General features: G+C 39.5%; 1 protein-coding gene across 4 annotated transcripts in view; it reads right to left on the reverse strand.

The window, feature by feature from the left end:
- Positions 1-5,089, reverse strand: part of TRPM3 (transient receptor potential cation channel subfamily M member 3) — an 803,813-nt gene extending 798,724 nt beyond the window's left edge. For 2 of the 4 annotated variants that reach the window (XM_086684995.1, XM_086684993.1), the window contains exon 1: positions 4,792-5,089. In XM_086684995.1, the coding sequence (XP_086541121.1) occupies positions 4,792-4,974 (183 nt within the window). In that variant the 5' untranslated portion in view covers positions 4,975-5,089. The remainder of the gene's footprint in view (positions 1-4,791) is intronic. The other 2 variants (XM_086684999.1, XM_086684997.1) reach the window with 1 other exon arrangement.
- Positions 5,090-27,170: the final 22,081 nt, after the last annotated feature.

Consider the following 27,170-nt stretch of genomic DNA (forward strand, 5'->3'; position numbering starts at 1 on the left):
ACCTAAAATATTTGAATTACTCACTTGCCACCTACTATACCTGTGATCCTCAAGTTAAAGGTGAAATTAAGTTAATTTCACTATTCACTATGATCAATGAGAAAAAGCTTGTTAGTTGCTGTATTAATCACTAGAAAAGAGACAACATTTCAGAAATACTTAAACAAAATAAACCATTATCAGAAAATGACTTTTTTCCCCATCAAAAATTCACAATAACAAGAAAATACATCTGTACTGTTGAGTGATACATTGTCCTTTTTCTTTCATTTTTTTTTTAACACAGTGAGTAAAAAGCAGTAGACAAAAATCAACCTGTCAAGAAATGGTTTACTCAGTAATGGACTAGCCCTGCAGGGGATTCGTCCGCTTGCACCAGCAGAGCCCTCTGTTTAACAAGAATGAACCATTAAGGGTTTAATGACACTGCAATAGCATATTACAACACCAAAAAAAGAAATGAGGATTCTTTTCACCAACTTGCTACTCTTTCTAGCACAGCCACCACAAGATCCACCACCTACACAATCCTCCAATGGGCAGCTGGTTGGGAGAGGGGTTTTCCCGACTTTCGCCCTGCCTTCAACTCCGCTTTTCCTTATTGACTATAAGATCTTGAAGAACGCAGCTTTGGTCAGAAATAACCAGAAATCATCTACTATGCCCAAAAGGGACAAGTCAGTCTCAGAAAGGGAACCAGATTTGTTCATGGAATCCTCCTGCACACATAGCATCTCAAACAGCTGGGGGAAGACTGAATTTGGCCACCAACTGCAGTGGATTTGTCTACTTGGTGGAGCTGCTGTTTCTCTACTCTCTTGGTTGCCCACTTGTCTGCACAAGGCGTGATGTTCTGTGGTTGGCACCTGCTGATAAGGGTAATTATAGCATTAGTAGAAGAAAGCATGCCTTCTAAGGTTGAAAAACAACTCTAATTACAATTCTATCATTTTACTCCCTCAAAACTATTTCTTTTCTTTTTTTTTTTTTCCTTCCTCCAAGCTTACTGAGAGATTAAATTAAATCTGCATCTATTTGAAAACAAGCCTTGAAATAGTTGCGGGACAAGAGGAGGAAATCACCTTTCAAAATTAAAACTATTACATGCTGAGTTGAACATGCGATATTTCTAACACCACACGGCACTTGCTGAATCACCTTTCAATAGGTTTCCATCTATTTTTGTATGCATAGAATTAAAACAAGTAATATGAATAATAAGACCAATACTTCAAGGAGAAATATGAAATCCAGAAAGTATAGGATAGAGGCAAGGAAGTTTTAAGTTACTTGTATGCCTACTGACCAATTTAACAGTGGCATTATATAAAATATTAATATCCAGAAACAAGTTGATATGTAAAATGCAAATATATAACTTTTATATTGCTAGAGCTATAAAACTGATATAAAATTATTTTATGTTTACCAAAAAAACCCATTGTTTTTATATTTAAAAAATAATCTATGACTCACTTTCAGAGAGGAACAAAGTCCAAGGAATGAATATGATTAAATTCTACTTTATTCCATCAGAATTTTACAATTTGGGGTGTAATTTGATATTGATTGTAGATTACTAGATTCTAACTGTGCATTATCAACCAAAACCTTAAAAATAAAGGGAAAGAAGAGTGTTCCTTGAATTAGAAAAATGAACAAAACATCTTTCCAAATCAGCAAGGATTGATTTGTTAGACACATCCACTATTGTGGGCCAGAACTTGGAAACATGGCCTTTAAATACCACTATGAGGACCCAGAACAGCTGCCACTTCCTCTCACTCTTGCACAGAGTAGTGATGCTTCTGCCTGTGCTGGAATAGAAGCAGGCTCCAGAAAGCTGTGGCAAGGACGGCACCCACTGTCCTACTGTGGGCCTGCCCTAGTCCATAAAGAACATCAGGAGACCATTTTCTGAGTACTGAAGAGATTGCCAGAAAGGTGACTTTTTTATTTCTAATATTGGTATCAAAATCATGGGGCCAGTCCAATCTCTAAGAAAACCCCAACATACTTAGTGATAAGTAGATAGGAAATCTAATTACCAAGGTTGATTCAAACACACCTCCCCTACACTTCACACACAAAACCTCATGACTCAGATCAAGAATAAAACTATTTCGGGATCATCAAGAATACAGCAGCCCTCTCCTTGCTGAAGAAAATCTCCCCCATTATCTATGATGTATGCATGCTTTGTTGTTAGTGAAAATGAGATATAATGTAATCATTCCCACTGGGAACAGAGTCATGGATTGTCACTGTTCCCTGGGAATAACTTAACTGGAAGTGATTTTAAGACTCTAACTAAAGCAGAAAAGAGAGGAACAAAGGCCACATTAATAAAACAACTACATAATCATTTTACATTCTCAAAAGAAGAAAGAAGGAGCTAAGAATGCTCCCGTGTTCTACTATTGACTACATTTTTCCACATTTATCTATTTTGTCTTCAAAGAAAGGGGGAAAAAAACTTCTTATGATTTTTATCAGGATGAATGCCACAATATTTCTGAGTATAACACAAAATGAATAAGATCCAAAGTTACATCACAGTATATTGTATTTATTCACAAGAATAAATAAAAAGCATTAATCACATTAACTGCTTTAATCACTTCCTTTAACCCCTATAGTTTAAGCTATTTTTTTTTTACATGGCATACAATGAAAGTTGAAAATACCACTAGCTCACCTTAAGAGGGAGAAAAAAAATCTTACCTTGAATATTAAAAACTTTTATAAGCATGGCTGCTTTAAGCATTCTTATTTCCTCCCTCTTGTTTGCATAAGTTGGATGTATCACTTACAAATGAAGTAGAAAGTCTTTATTAACAATGAATGGAATCAAATATTGATTAAAAACCACCATCCCAACTCTAAAATTTACAAAACCTCATCATCTTTTTTTAAAAAAATTCTGATAGTTCAAATCATGTCCAGAAGCACTTATTAGGTTTTTAGAACAAAATCAACATCAACTTGCCACACAGGGTGAGAGTATGCACAGGCTTTTGCCATAACTGGTTTTTAACTGAATTACTGATGTTTCAATTAACAAGGACTACAGAGAAATATAGCACCATCATTGCCCTTGGTAAACAGGAGGACACAGTTACTTTTCCAGATGTCTTCTGTTGTCATGGTATCCTATTATGTCCTCTCTCTCTCTCTCTCTCTCTCTCTCTCATATTTTTATTCTAAGTTACAGACCTGTAAGTTATTTAAGCTAGCCTATAGTTATGTGAAGATTTTATATGTTCCTGATATAGCCTCTATACACACCTGTTGAACAGAATCAAAGAAGCAGTATAAAAAGTTATTTTGAATAATACTTTCTATTAAAGGGGGATGAAATTCTCCACATAATGGATGGAAACCAGAAGTCATCAGTTTTACATTTTCTACATAATTTATTTCAGAAAAACCTACCTTCAGAATAATATTCTCCTTTTTAAAATATTAAAATCTTAAAATTTAAATTTAAATTCTACTTTTATTTAAAAATAACACTTCAATGCCTGAAACAAAATTAATTGTATTTTCAGTGTACTCTATTCATCTTATATTTTAAAAAAACTTATGCACCACACTAAATATCAGAAAAATACTTCAAATGTAATGACATTTCTCTTAGTTTTTGTGAAGAAGCAAACAAAATAAACACACCAATAATTTTACGTGTTTATATTTCATTCTGTTGAAGTCATGTTTTAAACATCTTGGTTTTTAGAGATTGATTTTTATCCTTTAGTGATGATCTTTCAAAAACAGAAGGTAACATTTTTCATGCTATGAGATTCAATGTTTACGTACTCTTCTTTTTTTTTTAATGAATTCAGTTTCTCTTCTATACAGTACAATATCTGCTGTCAACTCCTCTGGATATAAAACATAGGTACACACACACACACACACACACACACACACACACACACACACACACACGCTGATGTTCTTAATGATTTTTCTTAAGTTGAAGTGGTGTACCCTTGTTCCATAGGAGCAACAGGAGGGCTCTGCACTCTCTTCTGGAACAGAGTTCTCTCCCTCTAGACTAAAGAAAAACATAGTATTCAAACACTAAAAATGCATAGGCAGCTAAAGTTTTTGTCAACTGTACTTCTCTACACAAATACGATGCCTATATTAATTTCACTCGAGTGCTTTTATTGCACTAATTAGACACTGAAGAGGAGCTGACGCATGGGAAAACTGTTTTCTGAACGCTGTATATGTTAACAGTAGGATTATAAGCACCTGGGATATTCCTGCTATTCTCCGCATGCAAATAACATTCTGCAAACAATTAAACGCACCCATTAACATGGTGGGGGTGTGGGATGAAAAAGAGCAAGTGTTAAGAGAGTAAAAAATGACATGCCCTTCCTATTCCGCCCTCATTCAGCGGGTGCCGAGTATCTTCGAACATGCTGCACAGACAGACCCTGGGGACTACAGGAGTCACAACAACACAGTCGGCAAATATCTCGCACGCTCTGTTAATTGCAAAACTCTAATGATCTGACAGTGAGCCCCTCGCCTCTCGAACATTTTCCCCATTTTTGCAAAGACACTACAGACGTCAGGAGACCTTCCCCTGGCTGAAGAAAGGGAATTCGTTGCTTCTTGCCCCTCCTCACAGCCCCCAACACTTTCATTAGTAGCGGCTCCACAAACAAGTTCCTAGGCTCGAGCTCCTAAGGAGGCAAGTTCAGCACCATGGAAAGGGCTCGAGTCACACGCGGAGGTTGGAGGAGACCTAGGGGCTCTCCCGGGGCCACTCACCGGCGTCTGCTGCGACGGGAGTCCCGAGCGCTTGGTGGATCCCTGCTTGGAACTTAACCTTTTCCACGACTCAGCAAACCTGCCTCGACTGGCGCTCCGGCTGCGCCTGCGGCTCTCCGCGCTGTCATCGCGGTCCGAGCAGCCCCGCTCCATCTCCGCCGCATCCCTCCACTTCTTCCCCATGCTAAGTTCGCCTCGCTCCGCCGGGCAACACCCCGGCGCAGAGCTCTCTCTTCCTCCTCCCGCCGCCGAGTCTCTCTCCAGCCTGCGCGCAGCACTGTGTTGGCGCCGCCTTTGCCTCCGCCGGCTCCTGCCAGAACCCTGCGCTGGGTTACCGCCGCCGCCACCAGGCTGCGCTTGCGCCCGCGATTGGCTGAACTGTCGCCTGGGGTTGCGAGCGCCACCTGCGCCCGAGGCAGCTTCCTTTTGCGCTCCCAAATTGCTCTCCACCCGCAGGCGCCTCAGCCTTCTCTCGGGAACACAGGGCCCACGCCTGGGGCTATTGATGCGCCGCTAGGTAGCTACCTCCAGTCACCCCACCCCGCCCAGTCCAGTCTCCCAGGACCGGGAACCAATCACACCCCATCCCAAACTGCAGGTGCAAGCCTAAATTACCCATACCAGGACATTCCAGCAGACTTGGAGAAAGACAAGAAGCATGCAACTTTGTCTTCTTCCTTTTCTCTTTCTTCCCTTTCCCCTCTTTGCAGCACCAACTGTCTCCTAAGTATCCTTGGGGGAGCTTCATCTCCTTGTCAGACTCCACACTAATTCCTTCTCACACTTGCTGGGATTAGCCCACTGTTTCTCAAACTTGGCTGCACATTGGAATTACTTTTTTTTTTTTTTTTAAGCTGATATTCTTCAGGGTCTAATTTAATTGGCCTGGCTGTGGCCTGGGACTCAGGATAGTTAAAATCTCCCCAGCTGATTCTAACCACAATTAAGCATCTTCAACAACTTATACGTACTATGAGGACAGGGCCAAGGATAGTGTTTGGAAGGGAAGAGAGGGTTGATACTTCTTAAACCAATGGATTTTTCTCTCCTGGGTAGGAGCAGGGTATTCAGTTTACCCTCTCACTCTCAAGGCAAGGGTGATACAGCAGTTAACGCCATGAGGATGATATGTGAGCGTCTGTGTGTTGAATATTCTCTGACACCGCCACCCCGTCCTCGGTTCACCTCTCGGTCTTCTGCTCATTAGAAGGAAATCCAGAAGTCTCTCATCAGTTTTGTGTCAGTTATTTCACCAGACTGAGCTATCCTGTGTTCAGGAATCTCCTTGATCAGATGAGAGAGAGCCACTGACGGTGTCACAAATTTACAAAGGCTAAAACAATGATCTTGCTCCTTATTAAAGGGAAAAAGACCTAAAATCCCTCCTGGTTGAAAAGAGCTTTCTGGTTGTTTATCTGTTGCAATGGCAACAGGTGTGTTTTCATTTCTTTCTGAAATGGAGCTTTCTCTCTCCAACCTGAATAAGGCCAGGCCCTTTCAGGAGGAAAAGGTGAAAAGGGATTAAGAGGGAAGGGGAGAGGGTGAGAAGTGCTATAGGAAAATCTGTGTTGTGGTGCCAGTTATGAACATCGTAATCTGAGTTGTCAGTGGCCAGTCTGATGAAGCAGAGGTTTCAGAATTGACTTGTTTTCACGAATGGAATATTGAGCTCTAAAATCCCACACCTGCATACCTGTGTATACGGCTACATTAATATTAATCCTGTCATTTTAAGCAAAGGGACTCACAGAGCACACTTCCTACCTTTTTAAGCAATCCTCTGTGTCCAGAAATCACACACCCATATTAAACAAAATGAAGCTCGAACCAGTGTTTACCACACACGATGCCATTTAATGAGAAAACCACAGGCTCCATTTTGCATTTCCTCGCTCCCTATCTAAGTTCATGGATTTGAAATTATTAGTGATATTTCATGGAAATATAATAATTCAGTCCAGATTTCTCCCATCGCAAAAATAAATCAAACTGATCATGCATAGTTTACAAATTAGCCAGGTATGAGAGCTAAATACCAATTAGGGAGTGGCAAAAAGTCAGCACATTATGACTTAAAGTAAATGTGTGCCTTTTCCTTCAGTTGTCAACAAAGGGGGATATAAGTGAAAACTCCCTAGGAGATGAAAAGCCTGTGTGCTAACCTGGATGCCTTGAAGGTTCATTCTTTAGGTATAATGATAAAAGCCCTGCAAAGGAGCTAAGAGGGGCTTTCACAGATGTATCGAGGCACATAATCCAACACTCACTTCACAGAGCCACAAGACCCTGGTTCACCCACATCAGCCCATTAAGGGGAAAATAACACTGCCATCAAATATCTGTCATGAATGATGGTACCAGGACATCCGTGAGTATTCAGAGCCCCTGGTGAGTTTTATAGACACATTTAGAAAAATTTAATGAGTAGTGATTGTATATGTAATTTTTGTACCTTTTTGGTCTAAAAATGAGTTTTCTATTGCCCTTTTGCAGAGCAGTGTTTTAAAGCATTGTTTGAACAGGACCTCAGTATTTCATTTTTGCACTTGACGACAACAACAAAAACATCTGGGAACTATACAAGAGGCTAAATTAGAGGTGATTACAGGCAAGCAAAATATTGACTTTTTCCTCTTCTGATGTTCATTTGTCTTTTTCCAAATTCTCTGATAGCTGGGAACTGGAAAACTAGGTTTGAAAATCTATCCTTCTTCTTAGAAGTTAGCAGAGAATGGCAATATCCAAGCTGAGAACACGTTTCAAAATCAGCAGCACTGAAATTCTGAAATTGGGCTAGCAGCCATTTCCAGAGCCACTTAACTTTACTAGAAGGGTCACTGCAGTTACAAAGGTGAATGTAAATACATCAGAAAGGTAACTGGGAAATATGACATAAACCTTTTGTTCTCTCCATGGTTTCTACGCATTAAAGAATGTGCATATTAAAACAAGATTAAGTGGGGGCACCTGGGTGGCTCAGTCCGTTAAGTGTCTGACTTCGGCTCAGGTCATGATCTCACAGTTCATGGGTTCAAGCCCTGCATCGGGCTCTGTGCTGACAGCTCAGAGCCTGGAGCCTGCTTTGGATTCTGTGTCTCCCTGTCTCTCTGCCCCTCCCCCACTCATGCTCGCTCTCGCGCTCTCTCTCTCTCTCTCTCTCTCAAAAACAAACATAAAAAAAATTTTTAAAAGAACAAGATTAAGGCAAAAATTATTTATATTGTTATAGAATAGATATTTCACATAAAATAAAAATTCAAATATATACATCTTTATGTATGAATCAATCAAATATCATGTTGTGAAATGTTCTGAAAAGTGAGCTTTATTAGTATTCCAAAAGAAATCTCAAGAAAATATTAAATCCCAACAGTCTTCCATTGGCCCTACACATTCTATGAACTTTCAATGATCCTCCCAGCCTGCCATGTGTTCGCTTGAGTGTACAATCAGAAGAAACCCTCTCCAAACCCCATTCACACTAAGTCACATGGTCATGAACTTTACTGCAAAAGAGTTAACAGGAAATATCTTTCCCTTTGGTTATTTCCAGAACACGTAAACCCAAAGGTGTACCCAGGGACTAAATAGATTCAAGCGAAGTGCAAGAAGGGAGGGAAAACATAGGGAAAGTGATAAATACCACAAAGCCTTATTTGTTTCAAAAATTCTACTCATAGAATAAGAGAATATGAACTATATTTCATCAATTTTAACACTCTCAATTTTTCACATCTTAAATATTGTCAAATCAGGATGCTTTCAATAATAGATGGTATCTTGGCTTTGGTCTAATACATTATACTGAATCAAAGAGATAAATAGTGAGTTAGATGCTTGTAAGTCTAACTTTAGCAAACCAACAAGCTGTCATTCATTCTTTGCCTAAACATTCAGACTTCGGTATTATATATGTTCTTTCTCATAAGCATTAAACAACTTTAAACATTAGGAAGCCCATCCTTAGAACTGAGCTGGCATCCATGCCTTCCACCTTTATTTTAAACTCTGGGGTCACACCAATTAAACTCTGGAGTCACACTAATTTAACACATGTACCCTTCCAAATGATAGTCATCAGGTATTTGAAGATCATGTGTACTATTCCCCTAGAATGTCTCTTCTCTTTTTTTTTTTCTTTTTTTCAACGTTTTATTTTATTTTTTGGGACAGAGAGAGACAGAGCATGAATGGGGGAGGGGCAGAGAGAGAGGGAGACACAGAATCGGAAACAGGCTCCAGGCTCTGAGCCATCAGCCCAGAGCCCGACGCGGGGCTCGAACTCACGGACCGCGAGATCGTGACCTGGCTGAAGTCGGACGCTTAACCGACTGCGCCACCCAGGTGCCCCAGAATGTCTCTTCTCTTAAATGACATCTTAAATGGTGTCCAATTCCTTCTGTCAAGTCTGTACACACATGCGGAAGCAGAGTCTGAATTGGCACTCTTGCATACTAAGAGAAATTTTTCAATGTGACTGTTAAATGAATTTGGGGCCTACTGCTTTGTGAGCTCACTAAAAGCATAGCCACTGTAACTAGGTATTCAGAGAAGTAGACTTGGTCAATACCTGTGAAGCAGGAGACAGGATGTAGAATTTCCGTTTAGTCATGATTAGATTCCCTTCAGTAGACATGAGGGCTGAGTCTCACACAAAGCCAAACAAGCGTGAGAGTTGAAACAATTATTCCTGTAACTCGAGCAAAAACTCTCCCAAAGCCCATGACTATTAATCAAGAAAAGGAGCAGTAGGGTTATACTGGTTTATGCAAATCGGTCATCTATGTGGATGAAATTCTCTGGGTGATAGCTTCCTGAAAAATTATCCTCCTTCTTAATGAAAAACAATCACATATCTTCTCTGAAATATCTGCTGACAAGCCTTCCTGGTTACACACCCCATCAAGTCCTCTCTGCAGAGGTCAAAGCAGGTCAGAGAACCCAGTTACATATCTGCACTATTTCCTTTCTCGCTCTCCCTCCCTCTCTCCCTCCCTCTCTCCCTCCCTCCTCCCCTCTTCTCTTCCTTTCTCCCTCCCTCCCTGCTTTCCCTCCTATTAATTTTCCTGTAGACCACAGAACAAACACAATACTCCCATTATCCAGGATTCCTACACTTTAAATGTTATTATGACTCATAAGAATGTGTAGCAAAAAGCCTCTTTAGTTTTCATTGATGCATTTGCATGAATATGTATGTATACAACAATTTTCCCTCCTTCTAAATCTATATGCAGATATTTTTCTGAAATTTTATTTCAAGATTAAGAGGTAATGACTAAAGTAAATGGCATAAAAATTATAAAGGTAAATAATAATAGAATTAAAAGTAACATAACCATTACAATTAGGAAGAGAAGGAAGAGAGAACATAAAGAGGGAGAAAAAGGAGATATAAGTGAACTAAATTCCTACCTATTATGAAATAAGGTATAAAATATATGGATAAAAATATTCATAAATACTCCCAACAGAATGACTAAAATTCTATAGATAGAAAATGTAAGCAGACAAAAAATACCAAGCATTGCCAGCAATGTGGAGCAACTGGAACTCTCCCACACCGCTGGTATGGTATGACTGTTTTGGAAAACTACTTGGCACTATCCACTAAAGTTAATAATATGAATACTATGATCCTGCAATTCTACTCCAAGGTATATACCCAACAGAAATGCTTGCATATGATCAATATGCAAGAATATTCATAGCTGTACTATTTGTGAAAGTCCTAAACTAGAAACTACATAAATGCCCATCGATGGCAAAATGGATACATAAATTCTGGTAAATTTAAGGAAAAGAAATTAAAACAATGGCATACTATTCAGCAGTGAGAGTGAATGAACCACTAACACATGTAAAACCATAGGTGATATAACAACAATACTATGGTGTGGACAAGACACCTGTTTTTTAAAAAAGAATAAAGTAGAAAATATAGAAGTTGGCTTCCCCCAGGTGGCTCTGCAATTATCATTCAGATCTGTCTCTATTTTAAAGAAATAAAACTGGTAATTAGATCATACATGATGGATATAATTAAGGTAAATCAGAGGTTTGATTACTAGTAACACTTCAAAGAAAAGACTTTACCCTTATATCAAAAAATAGCAAATAAATATAGTCTATTTTAAGTTCAAATAAGATGTTTAGCTTAAATGACTTCTCAATTGGTAGAAGATCCAGCTATCCCCAGGGGGAACTGGTCTTAACAGCTAAAGAAATCAGTTGATACCCATCTCGAAGGACTAAATTTTTCCTCAAAGTCCTTTTCTAGCATCACAGACACCCGAACTTCTACCTCCACAATTTAATTACTTTTGCGTCTTTTAAAATGCAACTCAGGGGTGCCTGGGTGGCGCAGTCGGTTAAGCGTCCGACTTCAGCCAGGTCACGATCTCGCGGTCCGTGAGTTCGAGCCCCGCGTCAGGCTCTGGGCTGATGGCTCAGAGCCTGGAGCCTGTTTCCGATTCTGTGTCTCCCTCTCTCTCTGCTCCTCCCCCGTTCATGCTCTGTCTCTCTCTGTCCCAAAAATAAATAAACGTTGAAAAAAAATTAAAAAAATAAATAAAATAAAATAAAATAAAATGCAACTCATTACTCGGCAATCAAAAAGAATGAAATCTTGCCATCTGCAACTATGTGGATGGAACTGGAGGGTACTATGCTAAGTGAAATTAGTCAGTCAGAGAAAGACCAATATCATATGACTTCACTCATATGAGCAATGATACAAAAGAGATGAACATAAAGGAACGGAGGCAAAAATAATATAAAAACAGGGACTGGGACAAAACATAAAAGACTCTTAAATATGGAGAACAAAGAGAGCGTTGCTGGAGGGGTTGTGGGAGAGGGGATGGGCTAAATGGGTAAGAAGCATTAAGGAATCGACCCCTGAAATCATTGTTGCACTATACACTAACTAACTTGGATGTAAATTTTTAAAAACATTAATAAAACTCCTTCCACAATCAGTCACTGGTTAAATTTTATCACATCATCTGCTTTTCTGAGATCAGGATTTTTAGGTGTGTCACAAGAACCCTGGGGTATTAGTAGAGAAGGATATGTAAAACGGTTGTGTCAAGGAAAGAGACAGAATCCAGTTCCTGGGGGGTTCTAAAGGTAAACTATTGTTTCCTTCCTGCTCTTGAGTTAAAATACTAGAACAGAAGGCAATCATTTGTGCTACAGTCCAATTATTTGTTTGTCCAGTATAAATGGCAGGAGAACATCAAAGGTCATCTCAAAAAGGAACACACAGGTTTAGAGGCAGGGCGACTCATTAGGGGAAGTTGTTACTTTTTCTCTTTTTTTTTTTTTTTTGAATTTTTTTTATTTTTAAGAAAGTATGAATTTCTCAAAGTACCATGCAGGTCAAGAAAAATATTCACCAGTGTCCTAAACAGTTAGATCTAGCACTTGGACATGCTTAGTTTCCTAAATGTAAATGCATTAAATGGCCTTATGAAACTAAATTTTAAACCGTCCATTCGAACAATTTTGTGCAATTTTATCCTTTTGTGCAGAAGTACAAACAGTAACATCTGGTCCATTACAAAACAAAGTGAAAAGGGAACATGGAAGTGACCATGCAAAACTCCCATATTTCAGAGAGTCACAATTTCTATTCATACTGGAAAAAAATTGTGATTTTGAATCTGAGCATATTAGAGTCCTATTAAGCACTTTTTGCCACTCAAAACAAAACAAATTTGTGCATTTTTCCTTTCCAAAGGACAAAGGTGAATGAAGTGAAAGCAATTAGTTAAACAAGAAGTAGCAGCTTAGTTACCTTTTCATCTTTGATGTATTTTCAAAATCCATTTCCTCTAACTCAGGCAAAATCATTACCGAAGCTTAAAAAGAGTCTGAAGGCAGAGACTCCATGAACTAACTAAAATTCTCAAGTGCTTCACATGCCTCCTTTGACTTCTACAAAAGAAGCAAAGCCAACAGCGTGCTAAAAATGAGACAAGCTATTGTCATTAACGTGATATATTCTACTAAAATTATCTTTGCCTGGCGAATGGGGTCTTGAAATATTCAGCAGAGATCCCAATGCCTACTATGACTCTTCAGATTACAAGGTGATTTATATTAAATGGGATTTAAAGGAAATCCCTTGTGCCAGATTATGTAGAGTTATGCCAATCGCTTAGTTGAAAAGAAAGCTGATCTGACTGGCTGAAATATATGATGTATGCTATGATCATAAAAACGTTTAGCAAAGTTGTATGACCAGACTGCTGTCATGGAAACAAAAGTCTTTAGGGTGTTGAAAACACAAGATGTAGAGCAATGCCAAGCTGGTTGAAATAAAAACTTAACCAAAATGAGAAAGGCAAATGGGAAAGCCATACTCCTTCTAAACTCTTCTTTTCTTGAAAGCTTTGCAGATAAATATTTATTGTATCTAAAGGTGGAAATTAAGGTTCCTATCAACACTATGCCCAAGTATTTGTTGATTGGTTAATCAGCTTTACTTCTTATTTCCTACCAGTATTTTTCAACCAGACCTAACATGGAGCCATGGAAAACACATTAAGTGGTCCTAGCCATGACTTATATCACACTCATTGATAAAGATCCTGTTGGATGCTACACATTATTCACCTGTGTGAACAACTTTGCAACTTGGTTGAAAGTTTCTATCTAACCAGCTCTGTAACAGTGATATGCGGTGGCTACCTGGGCTTCCAATGTTACAAATATCTGTGATGTTTTAAAAAGTGTTCTCAGGGGCATCTGGGTGGCTCAGTCAGTTGAGCATCCAACTTCAGCTCAGGTCATGATCTCGGAGCCCATGAGTTCGAGCCCCATGTCAGGCTCTGTGCTGACAGCTTGGAGCCTGGAGCCTGCTTCGGATTCTGTGTCTCCCTCTCTCTCTGCCCCTGCCCCACTCATGTTCTGTCTCTCTGTCAAAAATGAAAAAATGTTTTAAAAAATTAAAACAAAAAGTGTTCTCAGAATCTTAACTCCTTGACTGTGTCTATGATGAAACTTAACTTGAAGATAATGGGTAACAAAAAACCTTCTATGTATCTGTCATAACCACATTCTGTACAGAATTTTTATGGTTTAAACACACTGATCAAGATTGTGGCAGTCACATTAGTTCTAAATGTCACCAATTTATTCAGATAGTATTCATAAGTGTCCCTGGAAGTCCAAGGAATATGTTCAAAATAATACAAAAGAAAAAGACACTAAAAGTAGGCAAGTAGGAAAAGAACATGAAAAACTAATAACTAGTAACAGTAGTATTAAAATGGTTGACATTTATTAAGCATTTACTTTGTGCCAGGCATCCTCTGTCTCCATGGATTAATTCACTTAATTCTCACAAGAACTCCATTTTACAGATGAAGAAATTGAGACAAAAGAGGTTAAATAAATTGTTTAAGATTATAAAGCGAGACAGCAGCAGACACTAGACTTCAACCCTAGGAGTCTGCCTCCAGAGCCCACGCACATTGTCATTATGGCATTATATGCTGAGGGAGGACATAATTATCATAACTGCCTGACATGGGGCTGCTTCCTTTGTGCCATGCTCTGTGCTAAGTGCCTTGAACAAAATCGCTAATCTCAGCAACTCTATAAAGTAGTAAATATTCTCATGTTTTCAGATGAGTAAAATAGAGACTTATACAGGATAATAACATGACCCCAATTTATTCAACTTTTAAGTTGCAGCATTGAGATTAACCTCTTCTCTGCCTGACCTCTTCACAATCACAGCCTCAATAGCAATAATAGCTAATATTTATTGAGTATTTTCTATAGAATCAGGTCCAGTGAAAAGCACTACTGAACACATACTTCTCTCAATTCATCCTTTCATCTATATTGAAGATTTAAAACTGTGGTTTAGACAGTCTAAGCTACTTTCCCAGGACACACAGGTAGTAACTGACAGAGTCCTGATTACAATTCTATGTAACATACTCTTGAGCCCAGGGACACACCATTACGCTTTACTTTCAGTACATTCAACCATTTTAATCATTATACTACCTATTTAGTTTAAATTTTTAAAAAACATAACTTTTGCTATTAAAATAATGGATTGTCATTGTTGGTTCAGGAATTAAAGTCTGGCGGAATGGTTATGAGATTCTCCAGTTTCTCGGGAATTCTCTTAGTCAATATTATTTTTCTTGCAGGGGACTTGTGAGAATCTAGTGAATTAATATGAGCAAAGCATTTTACTCGATGCCTGGCACCTTCTTAGCTGCCCACCCTCCTTCTAAAGATAGGTGCCTTCTGGTGGTTATGAACTTATTGTTACTGTTATATTTTTGTTATTATTATAACATGTACTCAATATAACATAATGAGCTATTTTACATTATTTTTTGTACTAAGTCTTTGAAATCCAGTGTGTATTTACATTTACAGCATAACTCAGTTTAGATTAGCTACGTTTCAAGTGTTCGATAATCACATAGGGCGAGTGGCCACCTTATTGGACAACACAATCACCATAAAATACCATCTCAATAATTGTGATTGACTTCAAAAAACACCATATAAAAATTTCAAGAAAGAGCTTTTAAGCTGGTGGTGGTTGAGAAGGGAGATTAGTTAATAGTTCAAAAACTTCTAGGAAACTATAGGTCATCTCCCTAGAAGAGAAATTTGACTATACATATACATATGCCCCATACATTTATTTGCACACAACTTCAGGAGGTCCAAGACCCCAGGCTAAAGAATGGTGTCTAAAAGATTTGTTTGGGAGATCATCTCCAGGAAATGATGAAGGAATGTGCCCACACACTATGAGGTCACTTGCACAAAAGAGTATGAGATGGGGGTGGCGCTGGTGGTCTACTGCCCCTGTGACCTCATTCTCATACCCAGTTGGTTGTGTGGAATTCATCCAGCTTGGCCAACTGGAAAGCTTCTCACCACAGAAGCCTACAGGTGTCGCTCAGACAGAAATTATAAGGTCCACAACAGTCGGGGACTTTTCTACCTAATATTTTACATTAAACCAAGTGAACCAAAACAGGTAATAAATTCTTCTCCATTTCCTAAAGAGTCATCTCCATATCAACATCCTCTGAAATCATGAGAAAGTCCACCATATTTTGCTATTCCTTTTCATTCAAGGCAGTAGGGCCTAGGTTTGAGGTTTACCCTTAATGCATTCTAAATTCTTCCTAAACGTCAGAAGCATTCACAATTGGCCTGAACTTACTTAATTAGGCATCCAAATGTTTGGCTCAGTGAATGTTTGATGTAAGAAAGACTCACAGAATCTGAGTCTTACTTTGGGCTCCTGTTTTCACTCTTCCTTGTAATTTAAACAACATTGGGGGGCACCTGGGTGGCTCAGTGGGTTAAGCGGCCGACTTCCGCTCAGGTCATGATCTCACGGTCAGTGAGTTCAAGCCCTGCGTCGGGCTCTGTGCTGACAGCTCAGAGCCTGGAGCCTGTTTCATATTGTGTCTCCCTCTCTCTGACCCTCCCCCGTTCGTGTTCTGTCTCTCTCTGTCTCAAAAATAAATAAATGTTAAAAAAAATAATTAAACAACATTGGGTCTCACTCACCCATTTTTGAAATAACTCAAAATTCAAAATATCCTGAACCCATATTTTATGCTTCTGCTTATCTTTTTTAAAAGATAGGTACACAGAGTGTTAATTCTATTTATCAAACCAGCCATCAAATATTTACTTACTCTTTCTCAGGAGCATCTGCCCTCCATCAATTTCTTATTAATTTGACAGAGTAAATGATTATTTCTAAGTGTGGAGGCACTTTTGAGACTTTCACTGTTTACACAGGACTTTATACCAATTGTGGTGGTGCATTTTCCAGCAACCTAATGAGCAGATAACTCGGGCACAATGTTTATTACCTTGGAAAGAAAAAGAAAAGTATTTAAGCCACCCAGTCTATTCTTTATATTTTACTTAATTACAGTGTTTGTATGGGTGAGTGTGCGTGTGTATGTGTGTGTGTGTGTGTGTGTGTGTGTGTGTATGAGAGAGAGAGAGAGAGAGATTTCCTTTTCCATTTGTAATATTTGTAATTAGACTCAAACCTAGAGTCTTTGGCTTTCTTATAAAATCTACTTTGGGGGGCACCTGGATGGCTCAGTCAGTTGAGTGTCTGACTCTTGATTTTGGCTCAGCTCCTGATCCCAGAATACTGGGATCAAGCCCCACATCAGGCTCTGCAATGAACACAGAGCCTGCTTAAGATTCTCTCTCTCTCTCTCTCTCTCTCTCTCTCTCTCTCTCTCTCTCTCTCTCCCCCTCTCCCTCACCCTCTCCCTCTCTTGCATAAGTGCTCTCTCCCTTAAAAAAAATTCTCCTTTTGAAAAGCTAATCATTTTTTCTTCCAGATGTATCTTAATTCTCTTTACCCTATAATATCTCCTGGCTATCAGAGTTTTCAGCTGAACATTTACATAGAATTTTGGAAACAGAAACAGTGATCTCAACAAAGGAGAGATTCTTTTCTGTTTGAAAGAATTATATGGAGGTGTGTGTGTGTGCGTGTGTGTGTGTGTGTGTGTGTGTGTGTGTATGTTTCAGCCACAAAAGTGGGCAACACATGACACATACTATTCGAAAGTTTGATTAAGGATGGTGTCTCAGACATAACACCCCACCCACCGTCAACCCACCTCTCCTCTCTTAAAGGCTTATTATGTTTCAAGACAGACAATGTGATTTACAAACAGATTAGAGCAGCCCATGGGGAAACCAGAGCCAAAGAAGCTGCAGGAATTCTTGACTTTTCAGGTTTATTCTAGGATTTCACTAGAATAGATCTATCACCTTGGACCCTCCTCTGGACCAGCTTAAGAAGTCCTAAGACCTTTATATTCTGCTTCCTTTAAGCCCTTGCTGTCTAGACTCTTATAGTTGGGGATGCTCCAGATTTTGCCCTGTCTTTGGAAAAGGTGGTAACTTGATGGTCATGCATGTTGATGAATTCAAGGATCCTGGCAGGCCCTTCCCTGAGTATTCCTGGTTGCATGGTCTCAGGCATCGATCCTGGTTTGGTACCCAGTGCTGTCCTCTGGATGATGAAATAGTGTATCACTTCTTCTCACAGCAGACATGCCATACGGTGCTCATTACTTCCTCTCTCCTGAACAAAATGCCTGCAATTATAACACTTTTTCTCCTAGTTGCAAAAGATAATGGAGTGGAGAAGATGAAGGAGATAATGAGTTTTTGCGCTTGTAAAAAAATATTATGACAATGCCTGTTGACAATTGTGTATTTATAATCCTCTCTTAAGTTCAGCAAGTTTCTGGGGAAAATACTCCCACCACAAGAACAGCACTAAGAGATCTGGCATTGCAATGGCTCAAGTTTTCCTTTATAAGCTTACCTTTCAGAAATGACAAAAATTTCTGGGGTGATCTTTCCCTTGACTACCACATTTTTTTCAAGAGCATGCTTTTACTTGTAGCTAAATCTTGGACTTAAGAGAGGCCAAGATTTTTACCTTTTGTATCAGGTCTTGTCTTTGAAAAGAAATAAAAAAATGCTTTATGCCAGAAAAACAAAATTAAGTCTAAAGTGCAAGATTTGAGGATCAGACAGATCTGGGTTCAAACTACAGCCTTTATTTACCACATGATTTGAGGCAAATGGCTTCATTTATCTGACCCACGGTGCCTTGGTGTACAGATGGTATAATATGGTCACAAGAACACCTATCTAGCAGGAGCACTGTCGTAATTATAAGGCACAGAGTACCTTGTCTAGCATATAAAAGGTGACGAAATGATACCTATTATTTCCAGGGGCACCTGAGTGGCTCAGCTGGTTAAGTGTCTGACTCTTGGTTTGGGCTCAGGTCATGATCTCATGGTTCATAGTTTGAGCCCCACATCAGGCTCTGTGCTGATGTTGTGAGGCCTGCTTGGGATGATCTCTCTCTCTCTCTCTCTCTCTCTCTCTCTCTCTCTCTCTCTCTCTCTCTTTCTCTCTCTTTCTCTGCCCCTCTCCTGATTGCTCTCTCTCTCAAAAAAAAAATAAACTTAAAAAAAATGATACCTATTATTTCCCAACGTTATAATAATTACTTACTATAGGGGCACTATTTTGTTTTATATATATATATATATATATATATATATATATATATATATATATATAATTAATGTTTGGAACTAACTCAGTACTTTTATTGGCATTATTCTCTTCTGTTCCATAAACAAGCCAAATCTTTCCCACCTGAATAGATTTCCTTTATTTTAGCAAGAAATGTATTTGCTTTTTTACATGTGTGGCCTGAAAAAATTCAAAGACTCAGAATACGTAAGAACTAAAGCACCTTGCTCTAAGTTAGTAAGTCACAATATAGTAGAAACCACAATAACTTGATAGTCACAAACTGCTTCCCATACTCAGCTTCTATAAAGGGGCTCTCCAATACTGCTTGTATCACAACACTGTAGCTACAAAACTAAAGTGGAAAAAAAATAACAAATTGGAGCTACACCAAACACACACACACACACACACACACACACACACACACACACACACACACGCATGCACGCACACCACACCATTAACAGTAAATGGAAAGACAGTTAGACCTTTTTAGAAAAGTAACCACAGAAATCCAAAACATCAAAGAGCTCTAACAAAATTTAGAAGACATAAGAAAATCGTGACAATGTTTGCCACATAATTTCAACAGTGTAGCAAGGGAGAAAAACAGTAACATGTAAGGGCTTAAGTTGGTGGATTTAGGTAGGAGTTTAAATAACCTGTATTTTGAGCTTCTATCAAAAGAAAGGATTTAAAACTCCTGTTTAACTTTGAGGGAAATAAATCATTGGCAGAGAATGGCTTAAGCCCAAGAAACATACAGAGAAACATTGTACAGAGAAACCTTTAAGACACAACGTAGGAAAATCAGTCCCTCTGTCACTTTTGTTAGGCTCCTTCTCCAGCTTACAGGTCACAGCACAGAGACCCTGAGGGATGCCCTCTAATTCATATGTGAATATAGGAAAATGAATATTCTAATTCCTCATTGGAAGGACCCAAACTCTACTTGCTTTAGGGAACAGGGGAATGGAATCACACTGACACCACTAAAATACAAATGTTCCAGGGGCGCCTGGGTGACTCAGTTGATGAAGCATCGTCAGACTTTGGCTCAGGTCATCATCTCGCAGTTCACGAGTTTGAGCCCCATATTGAGCCCCACATGGAGCTCTGTGCTGAGAGCTCAGAGCCTGGAGCCTGCTTTGAATTCTGTGTCTCCCTCTCTCTCTGTCCCTCCCCCGCTCGCTCTCTGTCTCTCACTCTCTCTCAGAAATAAACATTAAAAAGATTTAAGAAAAATACAAATGCTCCAATCTCCTAGGGTTACCAACTCATCTACTTTTTATTTTCTATAGTAAAACCTCACTCTTTGGGGAAAGGTTATCTTTGCTAAGCTTTATACAAAGTTCTGTTAAATTTTAGTATTCCAATGCACTTCCTTATTTTGTTCAGCAGAGATGTCTGAACTGAGCTTATTTTGTTTATCCATGATTTTATTTTAATATCTTAGCCTATAAAGGATGGGTTTACGCCACACTGAACACAGGAGAAGCTTCATGTAAACCAAAGGACAATACAAGAAAATAACCTTTCTGTGGCTTCCTCCAATAAAGCTAACCTTGTGCAAGTGAAAACTCTGTTTTTAAACGTATTTCTAGGCAGAGGAAATACTTCCTGTCAATGAAACATGTAACAAATAATAACTGGTATTTAAGACATACTGTCGATTAGATACTACTGTCAAACTTTTAATGACTGTAACATATAAGTAATGTTAAATAAAGCAAATGATATTAGACCAGTTATTATTATATGCCAGACACTGTTCCAAGTATTACCTCTATTAGATCATTAAAGCCTCACAACAACCTTATCATGAGGATACAATTAATACCTCATATTGTAGAACAGGAAACTGAGGCATGAGATGTCAAATAACTTGTCTTTGGTCATCAGTCAAGAACCTAGAAGAGCTAGAATTCAAACCCCAAGCAGTCTGACTCCAGAGACTTCATTTTAAGCCATTACCTCACATTCCCTCTCTATTTAATGATTGCCGGCTTCACATTGTTTCAAACTGGTAGTTAGGAAGTACAAGTATTCAAGAAGTATATATGTCATGGATATTAGGAAATATACATTGGTCATCACTATATCCCCATCACCCACTGGAATATTAACCCCACTTGGACTTGGAAATAGTATATAATAGAAACTCTCTTGGTGGGACCAAGCTGACACATCTTCAGAAAGATCTAAGAATTGTTTCACTATGAAACCAGAGTTCAGCTGAACCTATGCCTTCCTTTCATGGAAACCCAAGTCTTACCTGTCTAGAGGCTTTGGGGGATTCAGAAACCTCCTCCTTTAAAAAAAATTTTTTTTTCATGTTTACTTATTTTTGAGAGAGAGATGAACAGAGCGCCAGGAGGGAGGGGCAGAGAGAGAGGGAGACACAGAATCCGAAACAGGCTCCAGGCTCTGAGCTGTCAGCCCAGAGCCTGATGCAGCGCTGGAACCCACAAACCCAAGAGATCATGATCTGACCTGAAGTCAGAAGCTTAACTGACTGAGCCACCCAGGTGCCCCGGAAATCTCCTTCTAAAGCAAGAGTTCGATGAAAAAATTGACTCCATCATGAAAATGTAACCCTCAAAAGAAGTGGTGATTCCAAATAATTGTTGTTTCCCTCAACGTGGTCCTCCTGGTTTTCAGCAAAGACGTATGGAGTCCCTGCTGTGTGCAAGGAACTCTTGGTACTGAGGCTTTCGAGGAATTCTAGATTTCTGCCTTACATAACCTGAGGGGGTGGGGTTGGGGGAAGGGCAGAAGTAAAAACTTGAAGGCAAGTATGGATCTCAATCCGTATACTCAAGTATATAAGAAAGCAATTTGCTCTGCTTTTCTTTAATTAACAGCCACCTCTCCAGGAAATCTATTAGGACTTGGATTACACTAAAATCAAAGAGATAGCAGGTGGTTTCAAGTTCTCTGCATTGTTGCTTCCCTGCTGAGCCCCTACTTTCTGTTAAGGCTCAGAGGCCTGAGATTTGGACTCCGTTCCTCTTATTTCCTCATGAATTCCTTTCTTACAGGTTCACCACCTTCCTGGGGCTCTGCCACAATTCGATGTTCAGGTCTCTGCTCCAGAACCCCATGCTCCTAACTTCTGATCCTTCCACTCTTGTTCTCCTCCTGCTGCCCTCCAGAGCATTTGCAACTGTCCTCTCCCTTTGGAGGACCCAGCACTTTCTCTTCCTTGAGCTCTGGCTCTTACAACAAAAGGAAGCAGCCTTTCATTTCCAGTGGCTCCTGCCTGAGGCCCTACCAAATTCCCCCAATGAAAATCAGTATCAGAAGACAGGCTTCTTGGGGCGCCTGGGTGGCACAGTCGGTTAAGCCTCCGACTTCAGCCAGGTCACGATCTCGCGGTCTGTGAGTTCGAGCCCCGCGTCGGGCTCTGGGCTGATGGCTCAGAGCCTGGAGCCTGTTTCCGGTTCTGTGTCTCCCTCTCTCTCTGCCCTTCCCCCGTTCATGCTCTGTCTCTCTCTGTCCCAAAAATAAATAAAAACGTTGAAAAAAAAATTAAAAAAAAATTAAAAAAAAAAAAAAAAAAGAAGACAGGCTCCTTCTCGAAACAGAAACAGGAGGAAAACACAAATCAGTTTCATAGGAAAAAATTATTTTGCCCCAATAAGAGCTTTTCACTAAACTTCTGAGACATTAGGGTATAAAGAGCACTGCTGTGAGATAACTGCTGAAAGAGAATCATATAAGAGTATGTACTGAAGCAGTGATTCGAAAATTCTTTAATGTTTAAAATTCTTTGTAAGTGCAAAGGAGGTTAGGGAAGGAGGGAACAGGCAAAGCCTCAGGATCCTCCTCCCTCCTGCAAATAATCTCATTTTATCTTTTTATAAATCGGCATTCATGTATAATCTGCTTTTATTCTGACTTTTTCTGCTTCTACTGTCCTGTACTGACTGGCCAGTAGGGCTACAGGGACTCTCTACTACTCTCTATCTATAGCCACACACACAAACGCATGCACACACATTTCCTCCCAGGATCGTTTTAATATGACAGTTTACCATACACAAATTTTCAAGACAGAAACTGGGGAATTAATGTCTTCCTTCTACCATTTATATCAGTTTTTATGTATATTATATATTTGTTTCCCTATAAATATTTGCATCGTGTCAAACCACATAAAATCCATGATGAAAGTCCTTATCACCAGTGTCTTGTGGTCATAGACCAACTGACAACCTTGAGTGGTTAAGCAAGGCCATGTGATAAACTTGCATGGAGCTACACACACACACACACACACACACACACACACACACACACACGTGCACGAGTTCATGTGTAACTTGTTACATTTGCAGAAGCTCTATGGGCTGTATCAATGTCAATTTCTCGGTTTTGATATTGTATTATAATTCTGTAAGGCGTTAATACTGGTAGGCTGGGAAAAGGGTACTAGAGACTTCTTTGCACATTCCTTTGCAAGCTCCTGAGAATCTATAGTTATTTCAAAATGAAAACTGTTTTAAAACTTCTTGTCACCTTCTATCTAAACTATTTAACCTAGAAGTTGTGAAGTCTTGTATCTTTTAACATAATTATCCTCAAAACCAGTGAAAGAATTTATTGATGGCAGCTTCAACATATACACACATATATATATTCACACATATATATATTCAATATGCTGCTACACTTGAAAATAAACATTGAGCTTATTATTTCTTTTAGAAAGATAAAGGAGGGTTTTCTGATTAAAAGTAGCTTTAGGGGCTCCTGGGTGGCTCAGTCGGTTAAGGGTCCATCTTCGGCTCAGGTCATGATCTCACAGTTCGTGAGTTCGAGCCCTGCATTGCGCTCTGTGCTGAACTTAGAGCCTGGAGCCTGCTTCGGAGTCTGTGTGTGTGTGTCTCTCTCTGCCCCTCCCCCACTTGCACTCTGTCTCTCTCTCTCAAAAATACACATTAAAAAAAATTTTAAATAAAATAAAAATAAAAGACTTCAATTTTTTATTCTTAATGTATCAAGATATAGTACTCAGTCTAGGGGCTCCTGGGTGGCTCAGTCGTTGGGCGGCCCGCTTCGGCTCAGGTCGTGTTCTTGCGGTCTGTGGGTTCAAGCCCCGTGTCTGGCTCAGCACTGACAGCTCGGAGCCCGGAGCCTGCTTTGGGTTCTGTGTCTCCCTCTCTCTCTGCCCCTCCCCTGCTTGCTCTCTCTCTCTCTCAAAAATAATAAACATTAAAAAGAAAAGATATAGTGCTCACTCTTGAGTTTTATCTTAAGAAAAATAATCTGTTTACGCGAAGAATGGCAACATCATGGGTAATTTTTTTGTACCTCGAAACTTGAGCTACTCATTGCACTAAACATGGCCATCGCTGACCGTGATGATTATCTTTAGAACAAATTGGAGAGAATACAACAAATACACCATTTAAAACAAGGGTTTTAACTTACATATTGTTTCCCTTTTTACTTACAGAATCAATTTTAGATCCTTCCAATAGCCATGTGAGTGAGGGTGGGGAGGCATACAGTATTAAAAGACAGAAACGGTCATATTTAAACTGCTCAGTGGAAGATCTGACAATGTGTTCAGTCTTTCACAGAGAAAAATCACCCAGTTCTTGATTTCTGGTCTTCAGAATGATGGTGGTGGTGGTGGTGCTGGGGATTGTGAATGATAATGACGATGATATATTTATTTGCATAAGGTTCCGCTATTTTATCCGAAGTTTGGTATTGGCCTAATCCACAATGATGTCCTCAAGCATTTTAGTCCCCACCAAACTTCTCAGCAAACAAGTGAATACTACAGAAGGTCTATCACCTGGCCACCCCCATCGCCATTCCCCAGGGCTGGTGGAATGGGGCATGAGTCATGGAGGCATTTGGTGGGGAGGTGGCATCTCTACCCACCAATGATTATTTTTTAAAATAACTGAGGGCTCTTGTTACACCTTCCACTCACAATTTCATTGCCTCCACCACAAGTAACCCAGCGTGGTAGGATACACATCATCAGTTTTGGCGGGGGGGGGGGTGTTTGGGGTTTTTTTACTTCTCACATTTTTGAAATTGGTTTTAGCTGGATTTTTTTTTCAGCACCCTGATATTGAAGCGAGGGGAAGGGCAAGTGTACAGGATAATGAACTCCAGCTCTTTATTGCTCTAGCAAATGCCAGGGCCCCTAAATTGTACTACCTTCTGTACCTGATAATCCTGAAATGGGTCATTATATTTTGCTAAATAAAAGTGCAGTGAAAACAATACTGCTTATGTGCTGGTTCAGTTAAGCTCCAAGATCTAGCTGTAAACACTCGTGGGTTGTCCTTGACAAAAGAAAACATAAAAACTTGGAGCTCTTGGGGCACCTGGGTGGCTTGGTTGGTTAAGCGTCATCCGACTTCAGCTCAGGGCATGATCTCCTGGTTCACAAGTTTGAGACCCGCAGCCAGCTCTGTGCTGACAGCATGGAGCCTGCTTGGGATTCTGTGTCTGCCTCTCTCTCTGCCCCTCCCCAACTCATGCTCTCTCGCTCTCTCTCTCTCTCTCTCTCTCTGTCTCTCAAAAGTAAATAAGCATTAAATTAAAAAAAAAAAACTTGCAGCTTTTTTCAAAAGTTATATTTCTGAGCTTGGGAAAAGGCATTAGGTACATCTTGGATATATTCATGGAGGTCTTGATAGATAAGCCACCCAATCTGGTTATGATGTTCAATTCCCATCTACATCCCAGTTTTAGCTACTTATTCAAAGGAATGCCATGCAAACCCATGACACTTACTAATTTTTCATCTTCACGCCTACTTGCTCCCCCTCAGATGTATCAATCTGCCACTTTGCTCAAAGGTGCAGAACTCTAGGAAGCATCTGTCATTCATTGTACCAGGTGGATATTTATTGAATATAATAAAATTTACAGGTTATGTTTCTCATATACCCTGTCTTCCTCAATGGGAATAAAAATTAACTTGAACTTTTTATCAGCATTTTTGTGAGGGAAGGGCTGTTTATTTATAAGCAGGTTTGTTTTTTTATTGCAACTCTTCCTACTATCTTAAGCATTGCTTTGTTTTTCCTTTTTGTCAGCAAGAGATCCCACCTTCTGTCTGATTTAACTATAATTAGTCTCTCTGTTTGGTAAGGTTATTTTATTTTATACTTCTGGTTTAATGTCTTATAATGGTTTAAAACTGCTACAAATAAAGTTTTAAAATATGTGATATGACATCTTTCATTCCTTTATTTTCTCAAATATTCTATTTAATCTTCTAATCTCCAAATTCACTTTCCTTTGCACACAGGTTATACTTAGCAACCACATGTTCTTTCTTTCTTTTCTTTCTATTTTTTTTTTAAAGTAGGCTGCATGCCTAGCATGGAGCCCAATGCAGGACTTGAACTCATGACCTTGAGATCAAGTCCTGAGCTGAGATCAAGATTTGGATGCTTTACTGATTAATCTACCCACGGGCCCCAACACATGCTTTTTTAGATAAAATCATTAGATAAAATCATTAAGGATGCTAGCGAACACCGAAGACACACTCAAATAGGGGTGCCTAGGTGGCTCAGTCGGTGAAGCGTCCAACTCTTGGTTTGGGCTCAGGTCATGATCTCGCAGTTTGTGGGTTCAAGCCCTCCATCGGGCTTTGAGCTGCTGGTGCAGAGCCTACTTGAGAGTCTCTATCTCCCTCTCTCTCTCTGCCCCTCCCCCTGCTCTCTCTCTCTCAAAATAAAAAAATAAAATAAACTAACTTTAAAAAAAGACACACTTAAATGGGAAACAAAGTCACAAGACCAAAGCATGAATCCTGACTTTGGGGGAGGATGGATGAAGAGGCAGCCCTTGAGATAGAACAGAATCCAAGTAATTGCTTGGATTTACCATACCACAGTGATGACTTCAGAAGATAATGGGTATGAATTCTTGGAAGACACTGAGATAACAATAAGAAATTGGTTCTTGGAAGAGAACATGCTAGATGGGAAATACGAGGACTATGATAAGCCAGCTGAGAAACTGGTGAAAATGTGTCTTTTATATCTGCCCCTCTTCCATCCAAGCATTTTCTTATTCAGTATACTTCAATCTTTCCCTCCCTCCCTCTGCTCTCCCCTTTTACCCTTCTGTTTCCCTGCATTACACACACACACACACACACACACACACACACACACACACACACACACACAGAGCCCTTAGGTGTTTCTCCAGTCATTGAGGCATCATTACTGTTTTAAACTTTATTTTTAAAGAATTATAGATTTACAGGGTTTCAAATATAAGACAGAGTG

Source organism: Puma concolor, chromosome D4 (genome assembly GCF_028749965.1).
Source record: "Puma concolor isolate L17-30 chromosome D4, mPumCon1.1.hap2, whole genome shotgun sequence".
NCBI lineage: Eukaryota > Metazoa > Chordata > Mammalia > Carnivora > Felidae > Puma > Puma concolor.